General features: G+C 40.4%; 1 protein-coding gene across 1 annotated transcript in view; it reads left to right on the top strand.

The window, feature by feature from the left end:
- Positions 1–17,550, top strand: part of LOC126063279 (protoheme IX farnesyltransferase, mitochondrial) — a 205,983-nt gene that overhangs the window by 135,159 nt on the left and 53,274 nt on the right. The window contains exon 5 of the mRNA XM_049861554.1: positions 7,138–7,208. Within this exon, the coding sequence (XP_049717511.1) occupies positions 7,138–7,208 (71 nt within the window). The remainder of the gene's footprint in view (positions 1–7,137; positions 7,209–17,550) is intronic.

Genomic DNA, 17,550 nt, shown 5'->3' with positions numbered 1-17,550 from the left:
TCAAAAGAGTAAAAAGACAACCCACAGATGAGGAAAAACATCTTCGGGAACAACATATTCAGTAAGGGTCTAATCTCTAAGATATATAGAAAAATTCAACAACAACAAAAACCCAATTAAGAAATGGGCAAAGAACATGACACTTCACCAAAGAGGACATTCTAGCAGCCAACAAACACATGAAAAGGTGTTCACAGTCATTAGCCATTACCCATTGTCATCAAGTCGACAACTGAAGAGGATATGGGGAGATTGGAATTCTTATCTATTCCTGGAGGGGTTGTAAAATGGTACGACCACTATGGAAAAGTTTGGCACTTCCTCAAAAAACTAGAAATAAAACTGCCTTATGGTCCTGCAATCCCACTTCCAGGTATATATGCTAGAAATCTAATAGTAAAGACAGGAACGGACACCTGTACCATATTTTTATGCAAATAATGCATGCCTTTGCATTCGTTTGCCATCCACGCCCTCCCCCGTTCCTTCCAAGGTATTTTCATAAGCACATCTTACTAATTTTTTTACAGCAACACGTGAAAGAGGCTTGGCATGGCGGCGTTTGTGAGGGTTAATTGCAGCACTGTTCACAATAGCAAAAAGATGGAAATGACCTAAGTGCCCATCAGCAGATGAATGGATAAACAAAATGCGGTACATACATACAAAAGAAGACTATGCAGCCATAAAGCATAATAAGTACTCCAGACCTCTTATAATGTGGCTGAATCTGGAGGACATTATGCTGAGTGAAATAAGTCACAGAAGGACAAATATTTTATGATTTCACTTTTATAAAAAGACAAAAATCGGTATATGTGCAGAGAACTACTTTCATTGGTGGCTACCAGGGAATGGGGGCACGGTGAGGGGAAATCACACTCCAGGTAGTAGACACTTCTTATTTTTGTTGATAGGACATGCAGCACTGAATATCGGTGAATTGTGCACAGCCTGACCGAGGCAAAAGATATCACTAAGTTGTACACAGCCAAATGACCTTTTGATAATTCTTATGGCATACATAATTATGCAAAAACAGCAACAACAACTGAGATATATATGCGCAGGTATATAAGTATGTGTGTATGCAGATATGCATATAGGTATGTATATGTGGGCATGTTTGTACATATATATAGGTTATATATACACAGATGCAGGTATGCGTGTACATGCACATATAGTCACATATATAATAAAGCACATAGGAGACAAAGCTACGGATACTTCTTGGACATAACCAAATATGGGGTTGGTTTTCTAGGTTTAAAGTCTTAGGACCATAGTCTCCTGGGACAACTTGGTCAATTGGCATAATAAAGTTATTAAAATTTATGTTCTACATCCTAGTCTTGTGAGTAGTGTCTGGGGTCTTAAAAACTTGAGAGCAGCCATCTGAGATACAACTACTCATCTCTTCTCATCTGGAACAAAAGAGATAGAAGGACACCCAAGACTCAGTGAAAAAACTAGTCTACAAGCCTAACTGTCTACACAAACCCCAGCCTCATGTACCTTCATATACCCTGAGACCAGAAGAACTAGATGGTGCCCTGCTGTCACTACAGATTATTCTGATCAGGACCGCAATAGATGGATCCTGATAGAATGGGAGGAAAATGTAGAACAGAACCTAAAATTCCTAAAAAAATTCAGACCTACTAGACCAGTTTAGACTACAGGACACCCCGAGACTATTGCCCTGAGATACTCTATAAACCTTGAACTGAAACTACCCTCTGAGATCATCTTTTAGCTAAGTAAAATTGGCTCACAAAATAAAGATTATCACACGTAAGTACTACGCTCCCTTAAAAAATTGTCTGTATGAGACTAAATGGTTGACAATTGCTTAAAAAAAAAAAGATGAGAAGGTGAGGGGATAGGGAAACTAGATTACTGGGAATGGAACAACCAGAGCGGAAACCATGAGAATGTTCGCTCTTTGTAAAGAATGTAGGCAATGTCACTGAACAATTTGTAGAATAATTGTTGAATGGGAGCTTAATCTGCTGTGTAAACATTCACTGAAAACACAATAAAATATTTAAAAAAAAAAATCCAAGCAAAAATAACCAAAAGTCAACTGACATTATAAAATTGGAGCTCAGGAGAAAGTCAAGGCTACAGACGCAGTGGTTTTATTTAAAGATAGAGCAAACCAAACCTATTCGCATCAAGTCGATTCCAACTCATAGCAACCCTGTAGCACAGAGTAGAACTGCCCCGTAGGGTTTCTAAGGCTGTAATCTTTCAGAAGCAAACTGCCACATCTTTCTTCCACAGAGCGACTAGTGGGTTCAAACTGCCTGCCTTTCAGTTAGCAGCCAAGCGCTTAACCACTGCGCCACCAGGGCTCCCTATCTAAAGACAGGAGAGTGAATTCAGAGGGTTAGGGTCTAAAAATTGGACAAGGTTCAGGCTATTAGGGGTCAAAAGATGTTGGTTTTGACTCCTAAATATTTCCTCTTCATCCCCACCACCACAGCCCTTGTTAAGGCCCTCACCTTCTCCTCTTGGGGCCATTAAGGTCTTTTCTGTCATAGCTGTCCTCCAATGGCAGCCACAGCGATCTGTCCGAAACACATCTCATGCACAGCAGAGCTTTGGCCCCTTAGCCATGTGTGCGCGGCTCTCCATGAGCTGGCCGCTCCCGAGAGTCACCACCAGCCCGTCCAGCAACACTACTAGTAATAGCGGTTCAATTGTTAATTATCAGGCACCTTCTGTATGCTGTGTGTTATGTTTATGTATGCTATCTTAATTAACCCTGACTTGCAAGTTATGTTATTGTCATTTTACACATGAGGAAACTGGGTTTCAGACAGTTACGCAGCCACTACGACGTGGTAAAACTGAAATTTAACCCAGATATCTCTCTCAGGACAAAGTCTAAGCTCTTCACCTCTTTGCTCTGCTGAACTCCTTGTAGTAACCCAAACACATGAAATTTTTGCCTCCCATGCCTTTCTTTGCTTATACTTTCCCTCGTGCCTAGCACGTTCTTCCCTCCTCCCCTATCCTCTTAAACTGTCTTAACTCCTGCTCAGCCTTTAAACCTCAGCTTAAGAGTATTTCAAGGAAGTTTTCCCTCCCCTTTGCCTGCCACCCAGCTGAGTTTGGAGCCCATTCTCTGGGCTCCCATAATCCTGGGAACATACTCTTTCATTGTCCTATACACGTTGTTATAAATATCCAGGTTTTTGAGTCTCAGCCTTTCCGTTAGACTGGGAGTCAGCAAACTTTTTCTTTAAAGGGCCGGATAGTGTTGATAGTTCAGACATGTAAATATTTTAGGCTTTGTAGGTCATCTGGTCTCTGTTGCAACTACTCAACTGCTGGGGTGCAAAAGCAGCCACACAATACATTAAAAATTAGTATTCCAATAAAACCTTATACATGGACACTGAAATTTAACTTTCGTATAATTTTCACATGTCACAAGATATTATTCTTTTTTTTCCCCCCCAAACATTAAAAAATGTAAAAACCATTATTAGCTCGTGGGCGTGGGCCATACAAAAATAGATGGCAAGTCAAATCTGACCCATGGGCCTTAGTTTGCTGACCCCTGTGTTAGAGCATGAATTTCTGACAAGGGAGTGCAGACTCTAATTGAATTTTGTATCTCTACCGTATGGCACATAGTAAGTGCTGAGGAAATAGTACTGATTGACTGGTAAGGTTGAAGAGGGACTTGAGACGCATGCAGAATTAGGAAAACCACTCTTCAATAGTGTATCCCAGTCAAGGGGAACTGTGTTTTCACCAGGGAGGGGATTTTTCTAGGGCTTTATCCTCTAGGCATAATTGCACACATATGCTGGTACATATTTGGGGATGTTGAAAACAGAAGGATGAAAAACAACCTGACCATCCACCTGTATGGAATTGGTTTTGTGGTATATCCATAAAGTAAAATACTCTAGTTGATCAAAAGAATAAAGTAACTCTCTCTGTTGACTGTCTTCTAGCCACTTTCCCCCGGGTCTACCCTGGCAAGAAAGGCCAAGAGGAACAGTTAAGGCAGACAGCTGCCAAGTTGCTTGCAACAGAAGCCAACTCCAAACAGCCGCCCTGGGAAAATGAGCCATCTCCTGGGCTGGGGTCCTTTCATACAGCCATGGCGTCAGGTAGAGCAGGTGAGCAGTGCGGTTCACAGCCATGGCGTCAGGTAGAGCAGGTGAGCAGTGTGGATCCACAGCCATGGCGTCAGGTAGAGCAGGCGAGCGGTGCGGGTTCACAGCCATGGCGTCAGGTAGAGCAGGTGAGCAGTGCGGTTCACAGCCATGGCGTCAGGTAGAGCAGGTGAGCAGTGTGGATCCACAGCCATGGCGTCAGGTAGAGCAGGCGAGCGGTGCGGGTTCACAGCCATGGCGTCAGGTAGAGCAGGTGAGCAGTGCGGTTCACAGCCATGGCATCAGGTAGAGCAGGCGAGCAGTGTGGATCCACAGCCATGGCGTCAGGTAGAGCAGGTGAGCAGTGCAGGTCCACAGCCATGGCGTCAGGTAGAGCAGGCGAGCGGCGCGGGTTCACGGCCATGGTGTCAGGTAGAGCAGGTGAGCAGTGCAGGTCCACAGCCATGGCGTCAGGTAGAGCAGGCAAGCGGTGCGGGTCCACAGCCATGGCGTCAGGTAGAGCAGGCAGGCGGTGCGGGTCCACAGCGTGTGATTCTCACTCTGCCTGCGGCCACAGTGTCTGGTGCAGCTGAAGTTCTGAAGGCTCTGGTTCGGCATCCCCTTCCTTTGTAGTACGTGTAAAATGCTCAACACGCACAGCCCGTCCTTAATGAAGGCCATGAGAAAGTGGCTGTTCTTCTCGTAAGAAGCATGTATGTGTTCTCTGAATGTTGTGAAGAGGTGGTGATTACCTTTATTGGTTTGTGACTTTATTTCAAAGGTCTTGAGAAAACCAGACACCTGACCACTGACTAAACGGGCTGCTGCTGGATAGTCATTGCAGCCAGGTGTAAGGGACTGGGGATGCTATAAATGACAGGGAATCTACGCTGTTGATAACTCTACCCAGAGTGTTGTGAGTGAAGACAATGCAGTAACCCTGGCAGGGAATCCACGCTGTTGATAACTCTACCCGGAGTGTTGTGAGTGAAGAGAATGCGGTAATCCAAAGGATGAAAGAAAAAGGTCATTATAGCAGGTGTAACTTTGTTTAGGGATATTAAAACATTGTGAAAAAAAAAAAAAAAAGAAGTAAAGACAGTTTTGATAGCATTATATAAGGGGAAAGGAAACTTATGTCAATTTTTTTAGGAACTTAAACACAACCAGATGTCTTAACCTATCAGGAATCCATTCTAAATTTTTCAAATAGTTCAGGATAAAATTTTCTTTAATTTTAACATCTACTTATTAGTAGCTAGTACTAGATTATGTAAAAAGTATACTAAAATAAAGAAAATATTACTTTGTGTATTTGTAGATTTTGCCCTTTTAGCACTAATGTATATTTTTTCAAACATTTATAGAATACCTACTGAGTACAAAAGAGTCTGGGTGGCACAAACGATTTGCAATCAGCTGCTAACCTAAAGGTTGATGGTTTGAACCCACCCAGTGATTCCGAGGAAGAAAGGCCTGACGAACTGCTTTCATAAAGATTATAAAACCCAGACCCGGTGCTGTCGGGTCGAGCCAAGAAGAACCTGTGGGGCCGTTTTACTCTGTAGCCTCAGGCCGCCATGAGTCAGGGCCAACTCAACGGCAGCTGAGTACAAAGCACTATACGTACACTTCCAAAGTCTGTTAAATACCTTTTTGTTGTAAAAAGTTTCATGATTAAATAAGTTGGGGAACACTGGCTAAGCCATGTTGGATTTCTTCATTTTGGAATTTCTCAGAATTTAACAAGTAATGTGATTTGGCCGTGGAGTCATTCTTACTGGGAGCAACCTCAGGGATTATTAGGAAATTATAGTTGGGGAAATACTGGCTTAAACCTTCCATCGAATTATTGTTTCATCTTCTGGTTTGCATCAGACCCATTTAGTCAAAGGTCTTCTCAAATAATAGCCAGATCTGCGCATATTTTGAGAGTTCTGCTTTGCCAAAAGAGGTGACAAGTAAAGGACGTTGATAATAAATTTAGGAGTATATTATGTAGTTTGTCAGGGCTTTGGAAAATGAGTTTTGATAATTCCCTGGGCCTTGCCTTTTAATAGATGAAGAAGAAACAGTAGCTCATTGTTAGAGGGGCTATCGACTTCTTGGTGTGCTATGACAGAAATACCACAAGTGGGTGCTTTAACACACACAAGTTTATTTTCTCACAGTTTAGGAGGCCACAAGTCCTCATTCAGGGCGTAAGCTCTAGGGAAAGGCTGTCTCTGTCCACTTTGGGGAAGTCCTTGTCTCAGCTTCTCTAGAGCTCTTCTCGACATTCCCTGCTGTCTGTCTTCCCTGTTTTTGCGTGCTTGTCTCTGTGCCTACTCTCTTCCTTTCATACCTCAAAAGTGATTGGCTTGAAACACACCCTCATTAGTGTAACAAAGAAAACCCTATTCCCAAATGGGATTACATCCATAGGTATAGAGGGTAGGATTTATAACACGTATATTGGCAGGGGGGACACAATTCAGTCCATAACAGTGAGCATGTGTCCAAACGGGGATGCTTTGAGACTGAGCGGGGCTTCTGTTAATAACGATGCTGGGACCACAGTGTAAACCAGGACTATCGCGGGCATACGGAATGGTTACCCCAGTTGCAGTGTAACCGCAGTGGCTCTGTACAGTTCCATCTGGCATCTTAATTTACCTCAGCCCTGATTCTTGGCTGATTCCCAGGCTCTAGAATGTGTGAAGCGTTCTGAAATCATTTATAGCACTAATGCTTGAAACCCAAAATAGTGGCTCTAAAGAATAGAATCATATACTTAACAAGTGGTTTTCAAAATGGATAAAAGTAGATCTGTGCTTATTCCTGACAATTAATGCATGTTGTTTTAAAAATGTATCTCTCCCGGAGAATTTTACCTCAGAGTGCCAAGACCGTTAATTCATACTATCGAAATTAAAATGGCGTTTACTGTGGAAATATTTGTGAAACTAAAGCAGGTAGAGGAGAATTGTTTCTTATTATATTTAATGTTTTCTGTCTTTTCTCAATCTTTTTACAGTTTTTTGAGGTGCCATTTGATTCCAACATGAATAGGACAAAGAACAGACCTCTGGTTCGTGGGCAGATCAGGTAAATCGTGAACCTAAGCCGCCCCCACATTACCGGACGTTCGGTGGCCTGTTCATCCTACGTCATTTCAGTCTTTCGCGTTGAGTGCTGAAGTTAAAGCACCGTACCTTCGAAGGGGCAGATTGTTGTGGATTCCCAGTACTTTCCACACTAATACGTACTACAGAGCACTTCACGTGGATCTAAAATGTGCGTTTTATTGTGGGAATAACTTGCAGATTATTAAATTCAGTTTTGAAACATGGACATTGTTTCACTTGTAGTGACAGTGACTGAAGATAAAAAACATTCCATTAATACACACGATTGTTAGACAAATCCGTATGGGGCCACTGAAGAAAGATACATCTGAAAAGTAATTTTTTCAAATAAACTGATAATGCAGTTCCATGCCAAATAAAGTACTGCCCACATTACTCTCCTTTCCACCAAATTCAATGAAATAGAACTAAAAGGCATATAAATGTTTTAATACCACTAACCGTTAATAATTAAACATTTTACTTCCTGAAGATCAGCGTTTTAAATTTTTTGGGGGGGGATCTAATGTGTATCACAAGCCTAGGAGAATAAGAAGATTAAAAAGGCCCAGATGGTTTATACTGACTGTCCTAAATTCTCTTTTCATATTTCCAGGCAGTACCCTCATGGAACCTAAAATTTATTGTACTTTATTTTACTTAATACTTGTGGATCAAATTATCAGACATGTTAAGTAAGATAAAGACAAACAAATGCAGATACGATCCTATAGTCTATGCAAAAAAATGATATTTAATATTAACAGTTTTTAACCATTTAATTCTTAATGAACTTAAAATACCATTATATTAAAAAAGGGATCTTTATATAGTCAGATTTAAGTACAAAACCCTCATATATATCTAATACTTTACTTCCTTTTTTGAAGTATAAACAAAACTCTGTGTTGTGTTTGTTTTGAAACTGTCAGAAGCCCTTTTGTGTAAAGTGATTTATCTTTAGAGGCGAGACTGTGACTCTCATTACCTATCACAAAGTTAAAAGCAGTTCTTGCCACTGGTCAAATCACAAGTAAGTGATTTAGATTGGAATTTATGTCCAATCATTTATCCTCAGTAAACTCATGCACTCCTTTGGAAGCAGGAGGAGTATAGGAATACGCCCAGCAACTGTTGTTGTTCTTGTTAGATGCCGTCGAATGGGCTCCAACTGATAGCAAACCCAAGTACAACAGAACGAAACACTGCCCCGTCCTGCACCATCCTCCCAAGCCTTGTTATGCTTGAGCACATGGTTGCAGCCACAATGTCAGTCCACCTCGTTGAGGGTCTTCCTCTTTTCCGCTAACCCTGTACTCTGCCAAGCATGATGTCCTCCTTCTCCAGGGACTGATCCCTCCTGACAACATGTCCAAAGTATGTGAGATGTAGTCTCACCATCCTTGCTTCTAAGGAGCATTCTGGCTGTACTTCTTCTAAGACAGATTTATTTGTTCTTTTGGCAGTCCACGGTATATTCAATATTCTCTGCCAACACCACAATTCAAAGGCGTCAACTCTTCTTCGGTCTTCCTTATTCATTGTCCAGCTTTCACATGCATATGGTGTGATTGAAAATACCATGGCTTGGGTCAGGTGCATCTTAGTCTTCAGGGTGACATCTTTGCTCTTCAACACTTTGAAGAGGTCCATTGCAGCAGATTTACCCAGTGCAATGCATCTCTTGATTTCTTGACTGCTGCTTCCGTGGCTGTTGATTGTGGATCCAAGTAAAATGAAATCCTTGACAACTTCAATCTTTTCTCCATTTATCATGATGTTGCTCATTGGTCTATTTGTGAGGATTTTTGTTTTCTTTATGTTGAGGTGCAATCCATACTGAAGGCTGTGGTCTTTGATCTTCATTAGTAAGTGCTTCAAGTCCTTTTCACTTTCAGCAAGCAAGGTGGCGTCATCTGCATAATGCAGGTTGTTAATGAGTCTTCCTCCAATCCTGATACCCTGCTCTTCTTCATATAGTCCAGCTTCTCTGATTATTTGCTCAGCGTACAGATTGAGCACAATTTAGTGTTCTGGAATTGCCATTCTTCGCAATGTTATCCATAACAAAAAGTGTAGTCATTAGGAAAGTAGTGATAATCTTTGCCCAAAGGATCTTTGGTTGCATAATGGTTAAGCGCTTGTCTGCTAACCAAATGATTGGCAGTTCGAGCCCACCCAGTGACTCTCTGGGAAAAAGACCTGGCTATCTGTTCCCATAAAGATTACAGCCTAGAAAACCTTATGGGGCAGTTTTGCTCTGTCAGAGGGGCCTCTGTGAGTCGAAATCAACTTAATGGCACCTAATGACAACAGCAGTCTTTGCCCAGTTTAGTCCATTCCCTCTGCTTTGGGAAAGTAAAGTCTATTAGTACAGCCAGGCAAGGTCATGCTGGCCCTCATGGTTGTTGCTGGCAATACCCTTCTTTTTTAGAGGAAGCGAGATTACAGTACTATTACTTACTCTTTTTAAACTTATATCTTCTTTTGTTTGCAAGATGGCCCACACAAATTCTTTTTTTTTTTTTTAAATAATGAACCTTAATTGGTATTTTAGAGGGCAAATTATAAGCCTGAAGAAAATAGACACAAATTTATTTTTATAGCTAGGGTGTATTAAATAGCTGCCAGGAACTGTTATGAGTCTGGAGCACAAATCTTCACATATTAAGAAGTATATTTTTAGGACTGAATCTTACCAATTAATATTTATCATAATATAGTAAAATATTGTCTGCCACACAGATGTTTTTTCACAAAAAGCGTGGCCGTATGGGTTATTTCTCAGCCTCAGTGGTTCTCATGCTCACAACAGCTATTGACTATTTAAGTACAATGCTTAGCCAGTTTATTTTGCAATTTTCTTTCTGGTGTTTATTACTACCTTTGATTTGAAGTGATAAACCTTGTTAATTCTGTACAACTTTATAGACTGTTTTACAATTTGGTACAAGAAGTGTGAGTTCTGTTATCGCTGTCATTGTTAATGGACAGCGGTATTGTACGTCTGGGAAAGAATTCCTCTGAAAGTGTTCTGCTGATGACAGCTACTTCAGCCTTTGTAAACAGAGTGGTTTCTATCCATCCTAAAGACATACTGTAAACGTTTATGAAACAATATAGTTCATTAACTTTTACAAGTGACTGCAGCTTACTTTGAAAATTTTGTTGAAATGAACAAAATTATATTCTGAAGAGTCGAAGTAACATAGTGACACAGAGAGAAACCTGTGCACAGAGTGGTTGTTCTGTGATGTCCTGAAGAGCTGCGACCCCACAGGCGCCCTTTGCTTATGTGAATCCGCTGGCACAGTTGTGCAGGACTGCCTTTCTTTGTGCTGTTAGTCTTCAAGAAAAACTTGGTGGAAAGAAGTGGGTGCAGAAAGTCTGATAGAGTTGACGGGAAAGAGAGTGGGGTTTTTTGGTTGTTCAGTTTTATTCCTTATTCTGGAAAGAATTTGAAGTATTACTAGACACTTTTAGTAAAATTAGAAAAATGTGTAATGAAAGTCATGATTAAGGAAAATAGAATGTGGGATAAATAAGGCCACAAGAAAAGTTTATCAAATTCATGTAGTTAATAAGGTTGAGCAGTAAATTTCATTCTCCATTTTCTGTTGACATCAGTTACATAATGATGATAAAGCATTACATGTACTATTAATACCTAATTCTCACTGTAGCACCATGAGGCACATGCTGTTAAATTCTAGCAATATTCAGGAGAGGAAACTGAGGCTCCAAAAGAATCAGTAATTTGCCCGTGCTGTCTGAGTAGGTGGCAGAACCAGAATTTGACCCTGGTCCATTTAACCCCAGACCCGCAAGATCCTAACAAGTACACTTAACTGTCTCTCAGAGACTCTTTGTCCCTACAAAGAAAGGACCACTTAGTGGAGCCCAAACATCTGCCTCTTGGTTCGTAAAGGATAGGGGACAATTGTTGATGGTGGTAGAAGAGTATCATCAGCAACTTCTATAAAGGAGACCAAATAGCAGGCATCCCTTGGTGTGAGCCACAGACAGTTAATAGAGAACAGCTCCCCATGGCAACATTTTAGAGTGTGTGGCCTTGAAGCAAGCAGGGAGGGGGAACTCTTGGCCAGACATTGAAGTCAAAGTTGCATCTCTATGGTTCAGCTTGGTCCAGGGCATAAACCAAGACAGTGAAAGAAGAAAAAAGGAGAGAAGGTGTCCATGTTATATGAGTATCGGGTGATGGTCAGAATCAAGAGATGAAGTAGGGAAGGTGATCTGCCACACAGAATGACTGTACAGTGGGCTGAAGGTTGAGTGACTGTGCACCCTGGTAAGCCAGGACAGTCCTGCTTTATGCTTGTTGTCCCAGCAGAATTATTGACAGTGTCCCTGCCATTCTCAAGAATGTCCAGTGTGGTAACTGTAGGCCACCCTTTATAAAGGGGATGATGATGATGTTCACTGAATTTCTTTACACTTAAGGTTATTTCATACAAATTACAAATACTTGTTTTGCCTGGAAGAGAAAACACAAAACACACAAATGGGAAGTACCGTGTATCCGAATCAGTTTGTGGGTAGACATTGTAATACAGACCCCTTCTAAACAGCATTTTTAAACTATACTCAATGTCTTTATGTTTTCCTACAACGGAAAAAGATAAATACAGTCAACTAATGTGTTTGGATATCTCTGGCAAAAATGTTACAGTTATACTAGCTCAATTGACATAACAGAGTTTATAAAGAAAATGTTACACTCTAATGAGTAGCATCTGAGGTCTTAAAAGCCTATGAATGGCCATCTGGGATACTCCGCTGATCTCACCCCTTCAGGAGCAAGGAAGAATGAAGAAAATTCAAGATTCAAGGGGAAAGATTAGCCCAAAGGACTAATAACCACAGCTACCATGGCCTCCCCCAGACTGAGTCCAGTATAACTAGATGGTGTCCAGCTACCACCACTGACTGCTGTGACATTGATCACAATAGAGGGTCCGGGCCAGACCTGGAGAAAAGCGTAGGACAAAATTCTAACTCAAAGAGAAAGACCAGACTTGCTGGCCTTGCAGAGACTAGAGAAACCGTAAGAGTATGGCCCCCGGACACCCTTGCAGCTAAGTAATGAAATGACTCCTGAGGTTCACCCTTCAGCCAAAGATTGGACAGGCCCATAAAACAAAATGAGACTAAAGGGGCACACCAGCCCCGGGCAAGGACGAGAAGGCAGGAGGGGACAGGAAAGCTGGTAATAGGGAACCCAAGGTTTAGAAGAGAACATTGACATGTTGTGGGTTTGTTAACCAATGTCATAAAAGAATATGTGTACTTAATAAATAAATAAAAATAAAAAGCAGTAGCATGTTTAAGGGAAACCAAAAATATCATAACAGAGGCAACAAAAAAAATGTTATGGTTATAAATGAGTATTATGAGAAAGGAGTTGGGCTGAGAGCGGCCTGTTTCTGGCAAAGAGCACACCTTAGAATTCTTAAGTCCCGTACAGAAACTCACATAGATGGATGAGTAGACCCACTTTAGAAGTTGAATCTACAAACTCAAAGGCATGTAGTGAAAATAAATGCCAGAGACATTTACTTCCTTGTTAGAAAATCGGATTCAGTGTGGTCCAGCCTTGGTGACAGCAAAAAGTTCATTAGCAATTTTTTGTTTGTTTTTGAATTTCTGTAATAGAAAATGTCTCAGTCTTCAGATATTCATCATATGGTCATCATGGGCTAAGTGAAAAATGTTATCTGACGCTAAGTTTGGGCAAGCCACTCAATCTTTACATAGCAGTACATCCTTGTGTATAAGGTGGGGATCATAATTCCTAACTGTTCATTTCATAGGGCTGTTGTGGGTATAATGATAAGATCAATAAAATATGTAAATAAAAGTATATAGTTGGGAAGAGTGCCAAAACCCCAGAAATATGCAGAGTGGTTTACAGAACATTCATGTGTTTTTAAAATTTGCTTTAAAATATAAATATTAAGTGACTACCAGGTGATAACATAAAGAAATTGAGGTTACTTTTTTTGTTTGTTTATTTTGTTGTTGTTGGGAATATACACAACAAAACACACCAATTCAACTGTTTCCACAAGTACAGTTCAGTAACACTGACTGCATTCTCCCAGTTGTGCCACCATTCTTACCCTCCTTTTCTGAGTTGTTTCTCCCCGATCGACATAAACTCATTGCCCCCTAAGGTTCCTATCAGATCTTTCAAGGTGCTGTTGTCAGTTTGATCCCACTTAGATAGTTCTTAAAAGAACATGATGCACAAGGCAGACATTTTTTACTAGTTAAGCTAAACTATTGTTTGGCTTTAAGACTTCAAGGGATAAAAAAAACCTTAAATTTTAAGCATAAAGAAAAAAATCCCAATAGAATTTAGTACAGGAGTGAAGTGTTCACAACCAAGGAATCAAATTCATAGTGGCCTCAGACTTCTTTAAATGCTAGAAGCAAAGGCAGATTGGCCATAAAATTAATAAAGTTTAAGCATCAAGGCCCCACATTTACATCGACCCCTTTAAAATAAATACTAATTTTCATAACTAATTTTTTATTGCTGATTATTTAGTTTTTCATTCAAACATTTTATAAACAAATTGTTTTGTAACATTAGTTGCAATCCCTGCACTGTATCAGCACTCTTCCCATTTCCCTTTCCACCCTGGGTTCTCCCTGTCCATCTGTACAGTTTTCCTGTCCCTTCTTGCCTTCTTGTCTTTGCTTTTGGGCAGGTGTTGCCATTTGGTCTCATACTCGATTGAGCTAAGATGGACAATCTTCACATGTGTTATTGTTTGTTTTATAGTCCTGTCTAATCTTTGGTTGAAATGTGGACTTCAGTAGCGGCTTCAGTTCTGAGTTAGCAGAGTATCTGGGGGCCATAATCTTGGGGGTTCCTCCAGTCTCTGTCAGACTAGTAAGCCTGGTCTTTTTTTGTGAATTTGGATTTTATTCTACATTTTCCTCCTGCTGTGTCTGGGACCCTCTATTGTAATCCCTGTCAGAGCAGTCATGATGGTAACCGGGCACCATCTAGTTCTTCTGGGCTCAGGCTGGAGGAGGCTTTGATTCATGTGGTCCTTTAGTTTTGGGGGCTAATATGTCACTTGTGCCTTTGGTTTTCTTCATTCTGCTTTGCTCTGAACATGATAGGACCAATAGTTATCTTAGATGGCTGCTCTCAAGCTTTTGAGACACCAGTTGCTGCTCACCAAAGTAGGATGTAGAACATTTTCTTTAAGAATGATGTTATGCCAATTGACCTGGATGTCCCCCAAGACCATAGTCCCCAGCCGTCAGCCCCAGTAACTCAGTCCCCCAAGGTGTTTGGATGTGTCTAGGAAGCTTCTATGACTTTGCCTTGGTCAAGTTGTGCTGACTTCCCCTATATTGCATGTTGTCTTTCCCTTCACCAAAGGTAACATTTGTCTACTATCTGGTTAGTGATGTCCACTCCCCACTCCTCTACTCCTTACTAACCATCAAAGATTGTTTTTGTGTGTCCATGTGTGTTTGTGTGTGTAAACCTTTTCTTGGGTTTTTATAATAGTGATCTCATACAGAATTTATCCTTTTGTGATTGGTTTATATCACTCTGTATAATGCCCTCCAGACTTACTCATGTTGTGAGATGTTTCATGGATTCATCATTGCTCTTTATCGTTATGTAGTATTCCATTGTGTGTGTGTACCATAATTTGTTTATCCGTTCATCTGTTAATGGGCACTTAAGTTGTTTCCGTCTTTTTGCTTTTGTGAATAATGCTGCAATGAACATAAGTACGCATATATCTATTCATGTGATGGCTCTTATTTCTCTAGGATATATTCTTAGGAGTGGGATTCTGGATTGTAAGATATTTCTATTTCTAGCTTTTTAAGGAGGTGCCATGTCTTTTGCCATTGTGGTTGTACCATTTTACATTCCCATCATCAGTGCATAAGAGTTCTAATACCCCCAATCACCCCCAACATTTATTATTTTCTGTTTTTATTAGTGCCAGTAATGTCGTTAGTAATGTCGGGGTGAGATGGTATCTCATTGTAGTTTTGATTTGCATTTCTCTAATGGCTAATGATTGGGAGCATTTCCTAATAAGTCTGTTTGCCACCTGAATGTCTTCTCCGGTGAAATGTCTTCATATCCTTTGCCCATTTTTTATTGGGTTATTTGTCTTTTCGTTTTTGAGACATTGAAGTATTCTATAGATTTTTAGAGAGTAGACCCTTCTCAGATATGTCATACTTCAAAATTTTTTTCCAATCTGTAGGTTTTGTTTTTACACTTTTGGTGAAGTCTTTTGATGAACCTAAGTGTTTAATTTTTAGAAGTTCCTAGTTATCTAATTTGTCATCTAGTGTTTGTGCTTTGTTAGTTATGGTTTGTTTTGAATTTATGCCATGTATTAGGGTCCCTAGCATTGTTCCTATTTTTTCTTCCATGATCTTTATCATTTTAGGTTTTCTATTTAGGCTTTTGATCCATTTTGAGTTAGTTTTTATGTATGGTGTGAGGTATGGGTCCTGTTTCATTTTTCACAGATGAACATCCAGTTTTGCCAGTACCACTTTTTAAAAAGACTGTCTTTTTCCCATTTAATGGACTTTGGTCCTTTGTCAAAGATCAGCTAACATAGGTGGATGGATTTACATCTGGTTTCTCGATTCTGTTCCATTGGACTACGTGTCTGTCATTGTATAGTATCAGGCTGTTTTGGCTACTGTGGTTGTATAATACGTTTTGAAATGAGGTAGTGTGAGGCCTCCTACATTGTTCTTTTTCTTCAATAATGCTTTGCTTATCCGGAACCCATATAAAGTTCATCATTACTATTTCCATCTTGGCATTTGGATTGGGATTGTGTTATATCTGTAGATCACTGTGGGTGTTGTTGTTGTTGTTGTTAGGTTTCTTAGAGTCCCTTGTGACTCATAGTGACCCTGTGTACAATAGAATGAAACACTGCCCAGTCCTGCTGCACTATCCTCATGATCATTGTTATGCTTGAAGCCACTATTGCAGCCACTGTGTCAGTCCATCTCTTTGAGGATCTTCCTCTTTTTCGCTGACCTTCTTCTTTACCAAGCATGATGTCCTTTTGCAAGGACTCATCCCTCCTGATAAAATGTCCAAAGTATGTGAGATGAAGTCTCGCCATCAAGGAGCATTCTGGCAGTACTTCTTCCAAGACAGATTTGGTCATTCTTTTGTTGTATTCAATGTTCTTTGCAAAACACCGTAACTCAAAGTCATCAATTCTCCTTCGGTCTTCCTTATTCATTGCCCAGCTTTTGCATGCATATGAGACAATTGAAAATACCATGGTTTGGGTCAGGCACACCTTAGTCCTTAAAGTCACATCTTTGCTTTTTAACACTTTAAAGAGGTCTTTTGCACCACATTTTGATTTCTTAACTGCTGTTTCCGTGGATGTTGATTGTAGATCTAAGTAGAATAAAATCCTCCACAACTTCAGTCTTTTCTCCATTTATCATGCTGTTGCTTATTGGCCCAATTGTGAGGATTTTCGTTTTCTTTATGTTGAGATGTAATCCATACTGGTCTTCATCAATAAATGCTTCAAGTAGTCTTCATTCTCAGCAAGGTTGTGTCATCTGCATAACACAGATTGTTAATGAGTCTTCCTCCAAACCCGATGCCCCATTCTTCTTCATATAGTCCAGCTTCTCTATTTGCTCAGCATACAGATTCAATAAGTATGATAAAAGGATACAACCCTGATGCACACCTTTCTTGATTTTAAACCCTTGTTCTGTTCAAACGACTACCTCTTGGTCTATGCACAGGTTCCTGATGAGCACAAGTAAGTGTTCTAGAATTCCCATTCTTTGCAATGACCCACACAGTCAAATGCCTCAGCATAGTCAATAAAACACAGGTAAACATCCTTCTGCTATTCTCTGCTTTCAGCTAGGATCCATCTGATATCAGCAATGATAGCCCTCATTCCACATCCTCTTCTAAATCCAGCTTGAATTTCTGTCAGTTTCCTGTTGATGTACTGCTGCAACCACTTTTGAATGATCTTCAGCGAAATTTTACTTGTGTGTGATATTAATGATATTGTTTGATAATTTCCGCATTTGGTTGGATCACCTTTCTTGGAAATAGCCATAAATATGGATCTCTTCCAGTTGGTTGGCCAGGTAACTGTCTTCCAAATTTCTTGGCATAGACGAGTGGGCAATTCCAGCACTGCATCTGTTTGTTGAAACATCTCTTTTGGTATTCCATCGATTCCTGGAGCCTTGTTTTTCGCCAGTGTCTTCAGTGCAGCTTGAACTTCTTCCTGCAATAT

This window comes from Elephas maximus, chromosome 19 (assembly GCF_024166365.1).
Source record: "Elephas maximus indicus isolate mEleMax1 chromosome 19, mEleMax1 primary haplotype, whole genome shotgun sequence".
Taxonomy (NCBI): domain Eukaryota; kingdom Metazoa; phylum Chordata; class Mammalia; order Proboscidea; family Elephantidae; genus Elephas; species Elephas maximus.
This window is presented reverse-complemented; position numbering and strand designations above follow the sequence as displayed.